The 19,787-nt window shown below is 36.0% G+C and overlaps 1 protein-coding gene across 1 annotated transcript in view; it reads right to left on the reverse strand.

The window, feature by feature from the left end:
• Positions 1-19,787, reverse strand: part of LOC139135639 (ATP-binding cassette sub-family C member 9-like) — a 67,069-nt gene that overhangs the window by 16,621 nt on the left and 30,661 nt on the right. Inside the window, exons 6-20 of the mRNA XM_070703141.1 lie at positions 18,167-18,301; positions 17,546-17,708; positions 14,525-14,565; positions 13,620-13,892; positions 11,839-12,024; positions 8,993-9,071; positions 7,635-7,740; positions 7,136-7,234; positions 6,677-6,842; positions 6,371-6,508; positions 5,752-5,980; positions 5,072-5,280; positions 1,647-1,886; positions 920-1,077; positions 131-223 (exon numbers count right to left, since the gene is read on the reverse strand). Coding sequence (XP_070559242.1) covers positions 131-223; positions 920-1,077; positions 1,647-1,886; positions 5,072-5,280; positions 5,752-5,980; positions 6,371-6,508; positions 6,677-6,842; positions 7,136-7,234; positions 7,635-7,740; positions 8,993-9,071; positions 11,839-12,024; positions 13,620-13,892; positions 14,525-14,565; positions 17,546-17,708; positions 18,167-18,301 — 2,315 coding nt within the window. The remainder of the gene's footprint in view (positions 1-130; positions 224-919; positions 1,078-1,646; positions 1,887-5,071; positions 5,281-5,751; positions 5,981-6,370; positions 6,509-6,676; positions 6,843-7,135; positions 7,235-7,634; positions 7,741-8,992; positions 9,072-11,838; positions 12,025-13,619; positions 13,893-14,524; positions 14,566-17,545; positions 17,709-18,166; positions 18,302-19,787) is intronic.

Consider the following 19,787-nt stretch of genomic DNA (forward strand, 5'->3'; position numbering starts at 1 on the left):
TCTTTAGGGAGTAAAACAAGAAAGTATGTTTGACATACAAAACAACACGTTTAAATCTGTGATTAATATAATAAATCTCTGCACAGTACGAGATTGTCTTATCTGTATCAGTATGAATGGGATGCCTTACCTATACGCTCTAATTACGGTTAGTCCTCCAAGCGTCTCTGAGAAGTGAGCGAAAACCGGGGATTTGGTGATGCTATCTATTCTTTGAAGTTCTCTGACGATAGAAGCAAAAACTAAAGAACGTCGTAACAAAACGTTCATCTCTTGCGCCCGCAGTGTAACGAATAAATGTCAATCAAAGGCGCACAATATCGACAGTGTATTGCTAAAACAAGGGGAGGAAAAACTTGAATCTACGTTAAAGAGGTTATAAGTGAGTGCGTTATCCTAATAGTGTTGTGATACTAAGTTCTGTAGCTGTAAGCATGCCTGACTTCAACAGTATACTTTGAGAATTACAAGAAATACTAACGATGGCAGATCGATGAAAAGACATATGACGTTACTTTTTATTTGAAAAATAGCAGAATAATACAGTGCTTTCTTATACGGCATATAACAGTAGTTGTAGAGGAACTCTAGTATCCTTTATTGTTAAAAATTTAAAAGTTACCAATCCATTATCATTGACAGAAATTTACGTGAATACATTTCGTCAACTGCAGGCAGTAAACCTTCCTGTTCGGCGTCCTTTAAATCCTATTCCCCTTCTGGTAAAAACATTTTGCAAATCCTACCTTTTGTGTGTGGCTCCAGACCATTTCAAATTTGAAATAACTCCGCTACAAGTGTTACTTTGTCTAACATACAATGCAGGTAATCAAAAATAAAGGCGGAATATTCAGAGGTAAAATGCATACTGCATATACTATTCGGCGGCCAACTCTTGAAACACTTGACACTTCCTTACCTTGATGTGGTTACGTAGTATTTTTGAATAAAATAGTACACCACGACAAAGGGCGCGACTAGTATCAGGAACACTGGCGTTACAATTGTGATGGCAATCAGTGCGGACAAACATGTCGAAGCGGTAATCTCTACATTTAGAAAACTCCACCATAATTTCTGCAATAGATATTTTCAAAGATTTGTCAATTATCGATGCACGGGATTTTAAACATGTAACAAATATAAATGCGACATTGCTCTGCTATTCTATTACAGTGTAATTGATTTCAGGCAAACGCCCTAGTCTTGCAGTCACGTGTTCACCCTCACTTGTACACTCCTTTGTACCATTAAATACAAGCGGCTTTAATTGGCCGGTAGCTGTAACTTTTGAGGACGTTTGCGCCACTTCTTTGTTTGTCAATTGCGAAATATCCTTGTTCTATTTCCTAACACATGTTGAAACACCTACTTTTAATCCTCTCAACACTGCGGCTATACGACATTGTGTGATATGCACTATCTTGTCATTGTTCACATCTGAATTCTGGTCCGGATAAGAATTCGCTTTTCAAAATAACGATGCAGTTTACGCATTTACTACCGTGCAACTCGATATTCTGTACAGGTAGCGAAAAACGTGGCCGTCATTCAAAAAAAAAAATCAAACATACAGCTTTAATAGCCATTCTTTTGGGTGGTGTTTTTTCTTGCTTTCGATTTGCCAACAAACATAGAAAACTTACCTGGTCGATAATTTGGGTATCACTGGAAAATCGATTAAGTATGCGACCAACGGGAGTTGTGTCGAAGAATCTCATAGGAGCATGGATTACATTACGTAGCAGGGCGAAGTGAATGCGCTTTGCTGCGAACAGCGAGGTCACGACTTGAACAAAAACTGCAGCCATCAGAAAAACGACGAAAGTTAGCGTCAGGACCGTGTACCCTCGACGGTAATACATCGATTCTCCTTCGATTTCTTCCTGCAGAAACATAATCAAGTATCTTTCAACAAAATCGAACGAGTAATATTATCCATTCTAAAATTGAGAACAAAATGTGCTAAGTAAATATTGTTAAATTCTCTGGGACGCAGTAATACTGAAAATCAACAAACTGAGGATATAAAAAATTAAGACAGAACATATTGAAATCAAACAGAATATAGTGAAATCATAGGCTGAACTGCCGTTAATGCTTTGGCGAACTGACAAACTGCCAAAGAAGTGAAGTGAGATGATAGTCGTAAAGGTCTGTGATATTCCCCTGAATTGCGATGTAATCAAAGACTGTTTCTGAAATATCTCGACGTTCAGTGTAGTTACAATTGCACTTCTCTGCATTACTCGTGAGATAAGAAGAGCTGATAGTTACATCGATATAAGTATTTTGGCAATAATCTAATTTCCTATTTTATTTTCACACGCAGTTTCTGCCTTTCCCTATACACACTGAGATATCGATACACCAAATGATGATAGACATATACGAAGATCTTGGACGTCATGTGCTTCAATTCAACAAGCTAATGTCTTAGAATCTCGTCTCTAGACTTTACAGCATATGCGGTACAGTTTGCTGCCATCGTGTGAATACTAAACCTCATAATTGAAATTTGTAGTAAGTGGAGAAATGGGATTTTTCTCTGACATGTTGAGGGATGTTCTCTGCTAACTTTAAATCTCTCATGCATTGCAATTGAACGAATGCTCGATATTGTAATCAGAGTTTCCCTTGATAACAACTGTGGAACTAATTGGCTCCCATGATCGTGACCGCAGGCAATTTTGCTGTAAAGTGGATAAAAATTAACGATGTTGCCATTATTTTTATGTTTGAACACGACTTTCACAGTCATCGCTATATTACCTTTTCCATACTCGCTTACCCGACACTTTACAAGATATGAACTGAAAATTCTCACGTATTTCAGTATATATTCAGTTGTCTGTGAATTTAAAGTTTTGCCACATGTTTGCGACTTCATTGAAAGTGTTATGATCAACATCACGAACAATATTTACAACAGATTAATTCAAAAGGTCATTAACAAATAAATACGTAACTAGCTGAAATAAAATTTTCTTTGACTTGTGTCATTGTATCACCACTTCATATAGCAAGTGTAATTGTCTGTGGAGAAGTGCTTCAGGCTACGTATGCCAATTTGTGAAAGCTCATTAGATGTACAAATTATAAATTAGCTGACATGAAAATGAAAAATATCTTTCACTTGTACAATATAATTGTCTCATCAATATACATAGCAAGTTTCATAAGCTTTTTAGAGTCCTTAATTGGGAATGTTAGTTAAATGTACAAATTAGTGACTTGCTGATTTTAATGTGCGAAACAACTTTCTTAATATCTCCTCACATTTCTTCAATGTACATTGCAAGCTTCATCGATTTTGATGAAGTCAATCAAGATATATCCCTAATTAGAAAAGTTCGTTTATGCAAATTAGTAATTAGATTTTTACAAAATCAAGACTTAATTTTGGTAACATTATTCGATAGTATCTACAACAAGTCAATCTAGATATACATCCCTAATAAGGAAAGATCGCTAAATACGAAAATAAGTATTCAGCTAAAATAAAAATGGTAAATGACTTCAATAATGTTATATCGTAGTATCTTCAATGTACATAGCACGTTTTTCTAATTTTGATTAAGCTAATCCAGATATACATCTCTAATAAGGAAGGTTCGTGGAATATGCAAATTAGTAATTTGATGTTCTAAAAATCTAAAGCGACTTTTGGTCATTATAGTTTCTTCATTATACAGAGTAATTTTCAACAATTTTGATCAAGTCAATCTAGATAAATATCCCTGATTAGGAAAGTTCGTCAATATGCAAATTACTAATTAGCTGAAGTAGTAATTCGAGGTTTTACAACATCAAGACTTACATAAGCTTTTAACTTGAATATGCAAGCTTTGTCAATTTCGGCATGGTTATCCAGATATATATCCCTAATAAAAAAATGTTAAGTATGCAAATTAGTTTATCTAAGATTGCTAAAACGAGTTCGTGATTGTTATATCTCTGTATCTTAAATAGCAAGTTTCGTCAACTGTAATCATGCCAATCCAACTATATATTCTTAATTTGGAAAGTTTGTCCAATATACAAATTAGTGATTAGCAGAAGTGGAAATGCTAAATGACTTTCAATATCATTTTAATCTAGTATTATCGATGTACACAGCATGTTTCGTCAACTTTGATCAAGTCAATCTAGGTTTATATCCGTAGTAAGGAAAGTTCATTAAATATGCAATTTACGAATTGGCTATAGTGAAAATGCTAAATGACTTCTAGCAATGTTCAAGCATAGTATCTTCAATATAAAATACAAAGTCTATCGCTTTCGATCGAGCCAATTCAGATAATTTCCTAAATTAGGAAGGTTCATCAAATATGCAAATAAACAATTAACTTTCATGTCACACCTTCATGTCTTTCATGGCGGATAAATCCTTGTGTGATCAATATTTGTAGGAAATCTCATCCAATTCTGTGCAGCTGTTCTCATTGTATGTCTGTGTTTTTTCTAAAATCATTAATTATGCAACTGAACACGAAATTTTCAAGTAAGAACAACCAAAAACTAATCAGTTCTCGCCATTTTAAAACAAAAATTTATGCACTAGATTTAATTCTCATCTGATGAGCCGTTTTTGAGGTATCGGGCGCGCAGAGTGACGGACACACAGACACACAGACAGACAGACAGACATCTGTGCGACATTAGCTCACGTGAGTGAAAACGTGAGCTAAAATGGTCTCAAGTAAAATGAATGAAAATACAAACAACGACCAAACGAACGCAGATGCCGCTACTGAGACGGCTCTAGTAACATAAGATTATAATTATATCCCTAAAACTTTAACATTTTGTCGTATTTTAATAGTTTTACATCCGTAAATCCGTAAATCGAATGCAACATTCTGGGAATAGATAAATCTTTTAGGCTAAGACCGAAATATCGAATATACATTATCAAGTAAGTCAAATAAAGTATATACGTCTGTACCAAATGATAAATTATGTATACATCACATTTAAACGGTATTTGATAGAAATGAAAAACGATATTGCCTCCATATCTAACGGCGTTGTGTTAATACTCTATCAGCAGTGCTGTCATCTGATTTACCTGTGTCTTGTTTATCGTCTTGAGTCCAGCTTCAGACCAAGCAGACAACCAGAAATTACTGGCCATCAAAGCCCCGACTTGGGCTGCCAGCAACAGCAAAGTCAACACTACCAGTGGATACTTGATCGCTTTAGCATATGTTCTGTACACTCTCCATGAAACCGCGCCTGTCAATCTTTCTTCATCTTCTATCAGCGTACCGACTGAACCTGAAATAATACAGCATCTCAGACCGGGGAGGACTCCATTGAAAGGCATGGGATTGTGCCGCTTGCATTGGTCACTTTTCACAAACATATACCAAATTTAGGCCAAGGGCAGAGTTTTCATCCGAAACAACCTTGTTTACGGTTGTGGCAATGTGATTTCGTGTTAGGAAAACCTTCACATGCAAGAGAATAACGGTAAATGACTCAAAGACATCATCTGATCGTTTGATACTTCAAATCGACCATTGATTTCTCTAGAGTTGAGTAAACGCACCCGTTCAAATGACAGACGGACATAAAATTCTGATCTAAAGCTCGTGATACCCGATTACAGAATGTGACACTGTTATTGCTAAGTCTCGACTCATCTAATTTGCACTGCAAATTTGCCGGCATATTATAATATCTTTCATGACAATGAATGTAATCTGTTTTATGCATCGCGAATTTCTCTGCATTGAACCCGAATACCTTTTCTCAATTCATGTTCTCTTTTTTCTTTTTTAGAGACATCTTTCGCAAGTTGAAGTCGCTCCTCTTCTGTGCTAAGGATGCGTTCATCTTCTGTGTCGGTTTCCCTATCAGACTCTGAAAGTGTACGTAAAGTTTTTTCCCATGCTACAAACAGTTCCCAATCATGCTTCTTTATTTCGTTCAAGTCACCTTCTCGAACTATCTTCCCGTTATCCAGAAGAACTACCTGTTTGAATGGTAATTTTTCGCGCAATTAATTTGTAAAAGGGGCATTTAAACATTGATTCAGTGACGTGTTACAAAGACGATAGTGGTAAACTGTGATAACATTTTCATTATGTTGCTCATTTAACCAAACAAATGCTTTCATACTAACCCAAATGTACTCTGAACGATAAAGTGCACTGTTTTCAATGAGTAACGGCTTCGTTTACGAGTAAATTCCTCTACGGGAATGTCAAATGTCAAAAATGACAGTGGACATAACAAACGCATAAACTGTATTGACAAATTGAACGCTAGGCATTTCGACGTGATGTTTGAAGTAAGGCGAGAAATCGTACTTTGTTCAAACAGAACGAAACTAATACAATACTGATATTTCATTGGTCATTACCTTGTGTGCGAATTGTAGTGACTGTAGCTGGTGTGTGACGAGCATCACTGTTCTACCCTGTCTAACAAGTAGATCCATGATCCCGTTTTCCAGGAGATGTGAACTCACGTGAACATCAAGTGCCGATAAAGGGTCATCCTGTAAGAACCAAACAATGTGAGTAAGGAATCTCAGCTAGTCACATTGTTGGATGGATAATTCAAGTTTTGCCCAAAAGTTCTCAATACGCTGATATAAAAATGATTCGCTCACTTTTTTACATTGTCCGCTTTATGAGCGTCTTATAGCTTAGAACAATTCATTTACCAATATAACGATATCTGTGTTGCTGTAGATAGCTCTAGCTACACTGACTCGTTGTTTCTGTCCTCCACTGAGGTTGATACCTCTCTCGCCAATCTCAGTCATATCACCAGCTGGAAGAATGTCGATATCTGGTTGTAGAGCACAAGCTTGAATGGCAGCATCATATCTGCATTGTAATCGAAATTGACAAAGAACAGAGCGTTACTCAGACGTTACAAATTCACTGCGGAGCAACCCTTTGTGTGTATATTTGCACACATAGGTGTGCATAACATATCAGGTGGATTTATGAACTACACAAAGTCGGTATGAAGAGGAAATCAGTTGCACTATTTCACTCATGTTTAGATCGACATGGACATCTAATATTTAATTATTAATTTTCTCTAAATTATTTCGTCCGAAAATCAACTACAAACAAGACATTACGAGTAGATATCGGAATAAGTAAATACCAACCTGTCCTTGTCATATATTTGTCCAAAAAGAATGTTGTCTCTAAGCGACGCATTCTGTAACCAGGCCTTCTGCGGGACGTAGGAGATACGATTTCTTTTTCTGGAATACAGTAAATTACTCAGATAAAGTAGTAAAAATGTAGTAGTAAGGCGATGAAGACATGCTGTTCGTCACAGTGTTTAGGTTTTAGCAGTTGGACAAAATCTGCTGAGATGTTCTCTATGCATAATCTGTGTAATTGTGTGTCTTGTGTGATCATGAACTAATTTGATCGCTGTTATGATGTGAAATCATTTAAAAGATTCGTAAATGACCTTTTCAATGACAAAATGCAGGAACGTCAATTCTATAGCGTCCAGTGTAATCTGCTAACTATTCGGCCATAGTACGATATTCAGCTGAAATCTCATTGTTACATAACTTTTTATATAAAAATGTTAATTACAATGAAAAGCAACATGAAACTTTCTCTTTCAGAACTATTTAAAGTTTAATTCACCTGTTGAATTGCACAGATCCACTCACTGTGGTCATTTCTCCCAAAATAGCAGATATCAATGATGACTTGCCACTTCCCACAAGTCCAATTACAATGACAAGGGATCCTGTATAAACAGCAATATGCAAGATAATCATTTCACAAGGTTTTCCATTTGTCATTTTCATGTTTGCGGGTATACCCAGAAACTTGCAATCCCAGAAACACCCTCCTACAATACAATATAAAACCACAAAAATAACGCATTCCATTTGTTGTGACTTTCAACGCAAGTCATTCCAACATCAAACAGTTTGTCAATATTCATTTCAACATTTTACACAAATCAACCCGCTGTAGACGTGCCATGTAAAAGTGCCTATCATAGCCTACCGCCGCAGCAGAAACCTGCGAGATCTACTGGTCAATAGTGATCTACAACCAATTCACCAGCAGGCCTCTACAAATATGGACTGCAACATCTGCAAACATTCGACAAACGCCACTCAGTCATTACACAACACAGTACACACCATTACACAAAATATCACATGCAAGTCTAAAATCGTAATATATCTTAGAACCTGCAAAAAACAGTATGTAGAAGAGACCAAAACAGAGTTTCTATTCAGATGTAATAACCTTCTGCCCACCATCCATCGAAAATTAGACATTCAAGTGGCCATCCACTTCAACTCAGATAAGTACACTATCCAAGACGTGTAAATAATTGGTAATTAAGATTGTCAGAGGACAAATAGGTAGCTCGGCGAAGGAGAAAAAAATCGTTACAAGACCAGTGCTTTGACAAAGACATCAAAGCTGCAAAGAACGGTTTGCAGTATAAATCTTTATTCTTGGCAATACATATCATAGTCAAACGTACTAAAATAAAATAAACCATGGCATGAAGAGACTTGTGCTTAAACCAAGACATCCCTATCCCCATCCCTACCCCTGAGGACGGACTTTTGTGCGATACCCTATGAAATAAGTGGTGAGTAATAATGTAGAACTTGAACTTGTTTATTGAATACGGAATCATGGCTAGGCCGCAAGGCTAAGTCGCTGATAAATCATAGTATCTCCCAATTAGAGAGTGAGTGACCTTGGCTGAAAGCACGTCATTTTTATATAGTATTCTGGTTGTGCCTTGTACCGACGCCATGATTATCACCATGACAAGACTTACGATACTTTGATTCCATGGGAAACGTTATAAAATAAAGAAATACCGGCACGGCAGAATCGTAGAAACAGGATAATTTTGTCAATAAACTATAGTCGATATGGTGCACAAAGACACTGTCTAGATTTATTAGTAGGCATGCCATTTACAGGCACACCAACTTAAAGGGTTCATAAATAGGTTTTCTTACCACAAGGAACAATTAAATTGATATTTGACAACACTGGTGATGAGCCATCGTAATTCCAAGAGAAAATTCCATCAGTGACCTGAAGATATCAAAATAATATATCAAGTAAATTCCTCGATGAAACAATCTAAATTCCTCGATGAAACAATCTATGTGATCAGCAATATATTAAGCTTGTCATCGTGACTTCAGATTCTCTGTCTCTCTGTCTCTGTCTTTCTGTCTGTCTCTGTCTCTGTCTCATATCATAAATACATATTGTATATGTGTGTCTGTGTCTATGCCTGTCTATCTGTCTAAGTCAGTGTCATATATGATGTGTTCACATAAGGGCTTTTCTCATATATATATATATATATATATATATATATATATATATATATATATATATATATATATATATATATATATATAGATGCCATAAACAATGTGTCGGCGAAACTAAAACATCTCTCAGACTTCGTTTCAATAACCACCTCTCCTCAGTGCGTCATAAAAAAGATACCCCGGTCGCCATACATTTTAATTCTGATCAACACAGTATCAGTGATATTTCAATAATTGGCATCATACAAGTCAATAAACAGGATGACAAACTACGCAAACATTTAGAATCACAATGGATCAAAAAACTTGACACACTGTCTCCAGCTGGCCTAAATATTCGCCCAAAATTTACATAGCCTTCAACAGCGCCCCACATACCAGCTTTTGAGTATTTAAAGGGACCCCCTGGACTTCAGCGCGCCAATTTCCAGCTCTCGGCGTAGGTCCAGACAGTTTTGACCGTACTCACAACCTCGAGGTTAGTCTCTCTCCTGTCATTTATGTACATTTACAGATTTTCAGATACTTGTAACTCCACATTGCTCGTTTTCCTATACAATTCAACCATTGTAATTTTTTAGTCTCTCTCCTGTCATTCATGTACATTTCCAGATTTTCACAGACTTATAACTCTACATTGCTCGTTTTCCTACACAATTCAACCATTGTAATTTTCATGTTCGTACTTTTTATTGTAGAAAACACCTGAAGAAGCTCTAAATTTAGAGCGAAACGTTGTGTTTGAGGTATAATAAATACGTTTGGAACCTAACAACCAGGTGTGGTAGTGTGTGTCAACCCAAGTTTCTTCTATCTTCAATCTTCACCCCACTCCATGCTCCACTGGGGATCACCTGAATTCCTACAGTTTCTTATATATATATATATATATATATATATATATATATATATATATATATATATATATATATATATGTGATGTGTTTTGATAAGGGTTTATATGTATATATACTTGTGTGTTAGTGTGTTACTTGTGCATGTTTATACCTTTGTACTTCACATACAGAGACACTGAGAGACAGATTGATTGTATACATACGCACATACGTACAAACATCCATCCATCCATCCATACATACATCCATACATACACACATATATAAGTATCGTACGTTTGTACCACAGGCAAATAGAAACAGATTGGCAACGGGTATTGTTCAAGGCGTGAAGCGGTTACGTAAGTCATCCATGTTCGCCTCGCCTCGGGTAGCTCTCGCGTCGCTTTTCCGAAGAGTGCCGACCATACAACCTTCGGTAGTTTCCGGATTTTCGCCAATTTTTAAGCGAAAGTATGTAAGTTTGTGTTATTGTTGTCATGTGGTGCTGAGTGGAATCGGCTTGCTGGCGAAAACGGGAAAGTTTTGAGCTTCGGGAAAGTGACTTTCACCATTTTAAAAATTCCTCTCACATTTTAACGAATATGTAATGAGTGTGTTTCAATCAAATTTGAAAATCTATCGATACTGACTGGTTTTACTCAATGCACAGTAAGTGAGGCAACCCACAATTCCCCTTGATTCGTTCACACAGACAATTTTTGCTAAAGGCTTTGTCAATTTTATCAGTTTCTTAACAATTTTTAACTTACAATTTAAGTTCAGGATTATTTGTTAAAACTATGTTCAAAAATTATTTATTATGTTTAAAATTCAAGAGTAAATAGAATGAGAAGTCGATGTTCGGAGGTGCTAAAAATTGCACACTCGGCACACTCGTCAAGATAAAGTTATCAGCAATTAAGATGGTCTCACCATACCACCTGTCAGACATGCAGATTTCCTTTGTTGCGAACATTAAAAAAATCAATACCCTTTCTTTTGCCAACACAGATGCAACTTATTCCCTTAGTTTCCTTGAAAATATTGTGTATGGCTGTCAAAAATCTATGTCGACAAAATTACAAAATGGCTATCTCCTCCGCGGAAAAGGGATTGATCTTCTCATTATTCACAGTGAGAAATCAGAAAATTATGATTATCAGAACTATGTTGCCAGAATTTTGAAATATGGACCGAGTTGTTCTGTGTACAGAAGAAATTTGCTTCAGTTCAGTGAGTGATCTCCGTGTGTACACATCATGGTGAATTGTAGGTAGCCTCACTTACTCTGCAATGGTTTACGGTCAGTCATGTCGTCTATTAAAAGTCGGTCATTGAAGGACGTGTTTATGAAACTGCGGGCGTGTTATATTTTGATTGGCATGAAGCAGTGCTTCTGCACTGAGAGCTCACAAAGTAAGTATGGTTGCTACGCGACTGGCAGCACGATGCCATCTCGTCGTCCTTTTTGCATAATCTCGTGCAATTATCAACCACGAAGAAAGGCCTCAAAAAATCTAACTCCCGTGAAGCTCATTTTAATATTAAAAGGCTATAGTCTAGCGAGACGACCATGGAAAACAAGCCATGCCGCGTTGCTAGTCTGTTTCTTCTATTTGTCTGTGTTTGTACGTGTACCGTTATGAACGTATATACCTACATATTTTTGTGTGCTTTTACCTTGAAGGCAGTGGTGTCAGGAAGGAAACATTTGTTTTCGATAAGGAATGAATTTTTCTCTTGAAAAGATCCATAATCTTCGTGATCATCACTATTTAATAGGAGAAACTTGTCGGTTTCTTCATTTGTCTTCTTCATCTCATTAGCATCCTTTCCGGACTTTGATGGTTCTGTCTGATGAAGGGCCTGTAGAATCGTATGTAGGAGAGCGGGGAAAATAGGGAAATCTTGCGAAATGTTTACACTTACACAGACAAGCAGTTGTAATTGATTATAACTAGTGAGTTTATGTACTGCGCAAAGTGGTCTGATGAGGCACGCCAAATGTTGAAAAAAATAATTATAATGAAAGTATAAATATAAACTGTCAATTTTTCTTTCTAAATAACTTCTTAAACGAGTATGAACAATAGACAGAACGCTATTCTGTCCGTATGATCACATTTTATTTATGAAACCTTTCGTGAAAATAACTTTTATCAAAAATATATTGAAAGTACTTTTGAATATAGGTACAAATAAAGATTGCGTGCAATAATAAATAAATAAATATCTAATTAAAACTACAGAAAAGGGTAAAAAATAGCATATCGAGGCCATTCTTTAAAGCAATAAGGAAAATAAATGAAGAAATCACATAATTAAGCGTAAGAACGCAACCACTTCGGAAAAGTCATACACTCATACCTGTCTTGAAATACATACATAATAACATATATGCAATGACTGCTGATTTTACAAGAAAATGAATAATCTTGAGAAAAACACTATTTAGACACAACAACACAACAAACATCATCATCATCATCATCATCAATAAAACACTACAACCACTCCAAAAATATACCAAAACAATTCGAAAGTTAAACCACGTCTAATTTTCTGCCTTTCTTTCGCAGCCAAGCAAACTGTGGTTCACATTTTAATTTTATTATATATTTCCGAGTGGTAGAACGTCTTTTAACTATGGTTGGTTTTTGTGTACATAGCATTGTAAAAACAATTTTACTTGTTTTGCAATATTAGCACTCATTGCATTTTTTATGCGCATTATTATACGTGTATGTACGTCAATAAGTATGGAAGTTACTTTTTCGAACTCATTGCAAACTGTTTATTTCCTCGTTACGCTTTAACGATTATTTTACGATTAACTATTTCATGGTATTTCCGTCCTTTTTTGAATTATACTTTTCATTTTCTTGCGTAACTGCACCGAATTTTTATTTCAATAGAGAAAGACAATTCATTTCTGAAACATTTGGCGCGCATAAGCTCTGAAATGCACTTAGTTCTTAAAATATACCTCATTTTATTAAAATGCATGAAAATTTAGCAATTATTTACGTCTGCAATGATAGCAAGCCATCGCGTCTCGAAAGATCACACGGTTTCTGAAAAAATGCCCGTTTGCCAGCTAGGATGAAGTATATCCCGCTGCACACGGAGCGCCAGGTTTCAAACAATGGCAGGAAGAAAGTTAACATATTGAGAATCAGATGACATCAAATAACTAGAACACATCTTCGTTCTTTAGCCGATCTTCTCGATGTACCGAAGGTATTACCTTTTGCAAACTGTAGGACATTTTGCAATAGATTGGGAAGGATATACTCTGTATGCATTTTACTATCTACAATACAATTCGCCTCCGACATTTTTGGGAGTCAAGAGCATGCACATTAAGTTAAATATGAGAGGCACAATTGGCAATGAATCGTCATCAACACTATCAGGCAATGTAATTGAATGAAAACATCTGACAAAATTATAAACATTACCTTGCTTTCATTGTCACTGCTATCTTCCTCGTCCAAATCGATATCTTGAAATCCTCTGTTCTGGGCCGGCAGTCCGTTCTCATGGCTTCCCGCCTCTTTGTAATCGAAGAACTGCTGCAACCGTCTCATTGACGGAACAGCGTCGGCGGTGTAGCGTAGTGACTGCGCAAAAATGACGAGTGGCAAATAGAGCTGATAAAAAAACGCCAGAGCCACGAAAGCCTTGTCGGGTGTCAATGGTTCTGGACTCAAGAATGAGTATGAAAGAAACGCCTGGGAGTGACAGTAGCAGACAGACAAAGGGACAGACAGACAGACAGACAGACAGACAGACAGACAGGCAGACAGACAGACAGACAGACATACATACATACATACATACATACATACATACATACATACATACATACATACATACATACATACATACATACATACATACACACATAATAGAGAGAGTCAGACAGGTAGTGTGACAGAGACAGAAAGAAGGACAAGAAGCAGGGAGATAGAATAGAAATTGCAAATAAATGAGTGAACGTGAAGTCACAAAGTTGCATAAACAGATATTTTTTAAAACGTAAATTTTAATTAGCTCTTCCTCTAGTGTTTATGGATGAACTTAACCTCGTTGGATAATGGTGATTTAATAGATCTTGCGATATTGATTATTTTTCAAAGACACGCCCAGAAATGGTATTAAAATATTGCTTCACAAGATAAATGTGCAGGTGTATACCTTGAAGAAAAATGAATAATCGCAATTAGGCACCAAGCGCAGTACTAGTATCGATGTGTACAATATCAGTATTTAATTTGTAACAGCATTATAGAGGCCTCGTCCAGAGGTATGGGTGTCAAAATATTGACGAAACCTTAAGTTTGCTAACAAAAAATTAACTTACCAAAAGTGACACTATTGCTGTTGCAATCAAGGACAGAGATACTGCAAAATAACATATGGTAAAACGCTGATATGCTTTCGTCTCAGAAATGAAATAACTACAATCCAATTTTAATGTAAAATATGCGATACCTGCTTCATTATGGCGAGTTCAATTCTAGAGTTACTAAATTACATTAACAAAATACATGATGACCGCAGACTACCTATAATGAACGCCATCAAGCCGTGTCTTGGCTTTAATTTGGTATCGTACAGATATTTATTTAATGTAGATATCTTCCTCTACACCTCTTCAACCATTGAAAGGGAGTAAATTTAGGTACTTGGTATTCAAAGACAAAAAAGCATGATTTATTGATGATGGATTATTGTTCCTAGACTTTTGAAGCTAAGTCCCTATATCATATAAGCTACAAACGTAAGAGAAATTTAACATCCTATCATCAGATGACTCTGACATCTTGACATCATACAACTCGGCGTATAGACGCAAAATATTAAAATTATACCATTCAGAAAGATTCGAAATGACAGAGATGTCATTATGCATGACAAAAAGCGTCCGATCGAATACCCCTAGAAGAACTGTGATTGTTATTTCAGACTACAAAATCTGCAGTCGACAACATTATACGATTATTTTCCGTTAATTATTTATCAAGTGTTGCGTCAATTCTTAGAATACGACACAGTCATATTCAATATAGGCCATCTTCCTATATATCATACGCTGACCAGGGATTCCGGGAGGGAGTTTTCCTTACTGCAGTTGTTACGAGCCATTCCTTTTCTCATTTTATTAATAGCAACACCTTCATTGGTAGATACTAAAATATATCATGCTTGTATCCAAATGCACTTTTACTGTTCCGTTTGCCTTCACTTGCATGCGTATTTTAGCTTATATGTGATTCAGTTCTGTGCAATACTCAGAACTCTGACGCATATTTCTCACTGCTGTATTATTTGGAACATATCATGCTTTTTTTACTATTTTAATCAGAAGCTGTATGAACCTGGCGTTTAATAACCCTGTCCAAAATCTCAGTGTCTATGTATCATTTGGTAGATTTTTATGTCTTGGGAAACACTTTTTTCCTTACACAACTTATTTCCCATTTTTATATCTATTATTTACTGTTTAACTGGCAAATAAAGTAAAAAGATGACTATCATTCAAAAATTAAGGAGCCTTCAGTCATTATGAGGGGGCGGGCCCGAGAAATTGAGGTTGGTCCATCATGTAAAAATGTCCTGATGCTCCTTTCTAAAATGTTACCCTCCCCAAAATTCAAAAGCTTGAAATGTGTGTATAATCTTAATAGAACTGCTTACTTTGTTATATTACAATCAGAGATATCAAAGAAGCATTTGCTGTATTTTTTGTCATAGTTTTAGTTTTCTTGTCATTAAATGCTTTTTCCTTTCCAACTCTCTATAGAATGTTTTTATGCCGAGTATTTTGTTTGTCAACAAAGCCTCTAAACGTGTTATGACTATTCTTATTGTTGACAAATGAATGTTGTGCGGACTTCAATTCAATTTTCAACAATAACAGTGCCGACAGTACAAATATAGGATATGATTATGTAAGCCACGGGACTAGACATAAATTACGGGAGTGGGAGGTCGGTGTTTATTTTGGGAGATGGTCCCCATTCTTCGCGCTAGCATTTTTGAAGAAACATGAAATTTCCCGCATGCCTTTTAGAGGAGGGTTACCATTTTTGGCATCTATTAGAAGCTAAGATATGGCTGATATAGTGCTTCCTCGATACGTATCAAATGGAGTCTATCGGGCAAACTATTCACAATTTTCCCCTACAAACTTAGCTATACCTGTACTTGTATGTATCTTTGATAATTTATGTAAATGTACTTTGCTTGAAGTGGGCGGTAAAAAGTGCACGCGGGTACAAAAAATTTGAATTTTAGATTTTCTCGAAAAGGTCATTAAGAAAACTATGGACTTTTTTCAATTTAAAACTACCAATACTTCTTTCTTTATAGACATTGGATAATTGATATAAATGACCTTGATTAGAAAGGTTGGGTACACTCGCATATATGTTCAATATGTGTAGTTTTGTAATTGTGTCGTTTTACAATGTTTTAACTACTGGTCTTTTATTAAGTTATTTATTTATTTTATTCTTTATATTTGCATGTATTTTATCAAATGCATGAAAATCAATTTATGGATGCCATGACTTTGAGTAATTAAATTACAAATTACTAATTGCAAATAAATATGACTTTGGAATTTCACCAAAATGTGAATCCACTATACATGGGAGTCGATGAGAAAAGTAAGAACGATCATTGTCTGTTTTTTTTTCAAATATAAAACAATCAATATCAGTGCTTTTAGACATCAGATAATTGAGTTTAATGTTCTTGCATTGATTAGAATTGGGTGGCTACAGGTGCCTATTTGTGCAAGAAATTAGATTTTGGAATTTCACCGAAAAGTGGATCTACTACTGCACATGGGAGTCACGAGAAAAACTATGAATATTTTTACATTATAAAAATAGCAACAGTTGTGCATATAGTTGTTAATGATTGACATAAATATATTTGATTAAAGTAGGGTGGTTACAAGTGCATTTATGTATAGGAAATATGCTTTTGGAATTTCTCTGAATATGTTGCTTCACTGTCCACGGCAGTATTGTTATGAGGTTTTTTACACAACTCAACCAGATTTTGCTTCAACTATAAACTTAGCAACGTAAAATGTGACCCGCCCATAGGGCAAGCTTATACAATGGGACCCTTCCCAAAATTCCTCTTGAAGGCTCCCTTAATCAGTATGGTCGAATTTGAAAATTAAAGGATTCGTGACAAAATGATATTGTTTTACCAAAATTAGAAATATATTCGGCAAACATGTGTCGAAATGGCGTATAGTAGTGACATTAGACATCCGACTTGCAAACCGCTCTGGCACATCAAGCGACATAGCTGTAAAGTTCCAGAAATACAGAATACGTCATATGAATATATTTCTACTTACAAATTGCACTCATGCAGGTGCCAAGTTTGATCAGTGACTGAACTTGCTCGCCCCTCACAGCATCTATGGCCTTGAAAAGCATGTCTTCCCAACCATACAATTTCACAAGCTTCATGCTTTGTAACGTCTCGTTGATTTTCTTCATCCTGGTGTCGGATTTTTTCTGTGAAGATGAGGATAACATTTCTTTAATAAGAAAAAAAAACTATTAACTGTGTAAGTTGCTGTATTAAATGTAAAATGGATTAGCTTGGTTATCAATATAAAGTAAAGCATGCGCTTCATCGGTTAATCGAATGAAAAAAATCATGAACGATCATGGCAGACAATTTTAACATGAATGAACCTATAAAAGTATTTGTTTTATGATGTGAGATAAAACGATTCTATTGAAAACGTTTCACATCACCGCCAAATAGAAGTTTAGCCTATAAAGGGTCGATTCCCCACAAAAGAACAGTGACTCTGTTCAAACGATCACCAAAGTTAATATTAAGAAATATTAAAAAATTCAATTCTTTAACACTTGATGCCACTTTTTGTGTTATTTTGTAAATTGTCATTTTTGTACGAAAGAGAGAGAGGGAGAGCAATCTTCTTATTAAGATAACAGCTACTTACCAATACTTCGGCTTGAATTTTCGCAAATTTATCTGATATCATAAATTGTATTGGCAAGAAAATAATGAAGAAGGATGCCCCGATGAGAGCCGAAACTCCTATTTCCATGTACAACAAAGCGAGTATTGCGACGACCTGTGAGAGAACAATTTGTTAAATGTGAGATACCGCTTATACTGATTTTAAGTGTAATGTTGTTATTATACAGGCTGGTATCTACACCGCTTGTCATTTGAGTTTTGAGTGTCAGTGTTTGGCACACTCCGATTCTTTACTTTGAAGTATAAGTTCTTTTACTCTAACACACAACATAAAAGGATGTGTCGATTGCCGCAAGTTCTCCTATCATACAAAATAAATACACTGTAGCAGGACTTTTACTTCTCGAAAAAGTATTTTTCTCGATTCCGGCGTATGATTGGCTCAAAACTTCGCAGTCTCGATTGGCCCATGCATATTGTCTCTGGGCGTCTCTGAGCAAGTCTCAGAGGAAATGAAAACATGTCCGTGTGACGTTTGACTAACGGTTTATCGTCATGCCTTCTTATATTTATTGCCTTGGAGCGATGCATCGAAAGAATTAGTCCAGTAAATCAAGACGGAGTATTTTTGCCTTCGGAGATTTTTGGAGGAATATGGACGTACGCCAAAAATCTCCGAAGGCAAAAATCCTCATTCTAAATTTACTAAACTATGAAGGCAAAACTACTCAGTCTAGATTTACTAGACTACGAAAGAATGCACGATACACAAGGAAGAAAGTACGACCATGGAATTGCAACCAGCAGTGATCTCCGGCAAATGATATTTCGCGAAACACAAAGACATTGATGGTAATAAGGCGATTGGTATTTCGATATTAGCAAGACCAGTTCAAAAACTACAACTGCATTGCAGTGGTTGACAATGAGTATCACTGGATGTTGACGTTGGGTTCATAAGCACCGTCCAAACTGATGAGCCGTCGGTAAAGACTTATCACGAATTAGAGGCACGACAAGCTACGTGTCTGGGTTCAATACACATGTAAATTTGATCATTTTAGTCCGTGGGCTGGAGGGGCCCACCGTGCACCCCCCCCCCATAAACCTACTACATGGGTATTTTTTGTTCTTTGGGATCTGCTGAACTAGAAAAAAGATGTTAACATTGGATATTTTGGGATGCACTACCTGTTTGCACTGGTTTTTGATTTGTATGTACCGCAAAAAATGGCGAAAAATGGGTAGGGGTAGGGGGTACTATATCCCCCCTAAATCGAGTAAACTAGCATGAAATAGCACAAACCTTACATTTTTGGAAAGCTCAGATACTGCTCTTTCTGAGGAATACCAACTTTAGCAAAATTAATTTGTGTACATAGAATAGGACGACTTTAAAATGAATTTTTTTGACAATTTTGAAATTTTTTACCCAAAATACCATGTAACAATTGTGATTTACTTTTTATTAAGCAAATTTTCACAACTTTTTGTGTTTAAATTATTCATTCCGACATATTAAACAAGAAAAAAAGTGTTAACATCAGATATTTAACTATACACTACTTCTCTGGCGTCAATTTTGAATTGCGTGTATCTGTATGGGGTGTGCAAAAGCTAGGGGTAGGGGTACAACATTC

The sequence above is a fragment of the Ptychodera flava genome, chromosome 6 (genome assembly GCF_041260155.1).
Source record: "Ptychodera flava strain L36383 chromosome 6, AS_Pfla_20210202, whole genome shotgun sequence".
Classification (NCBI taxonomy): domain Eukaryota; kingdom Metazoa; phylum Hemichordata; class Enteropneusta; family Ptychoderidae; genus Ptychodera; species Ptychodera flava.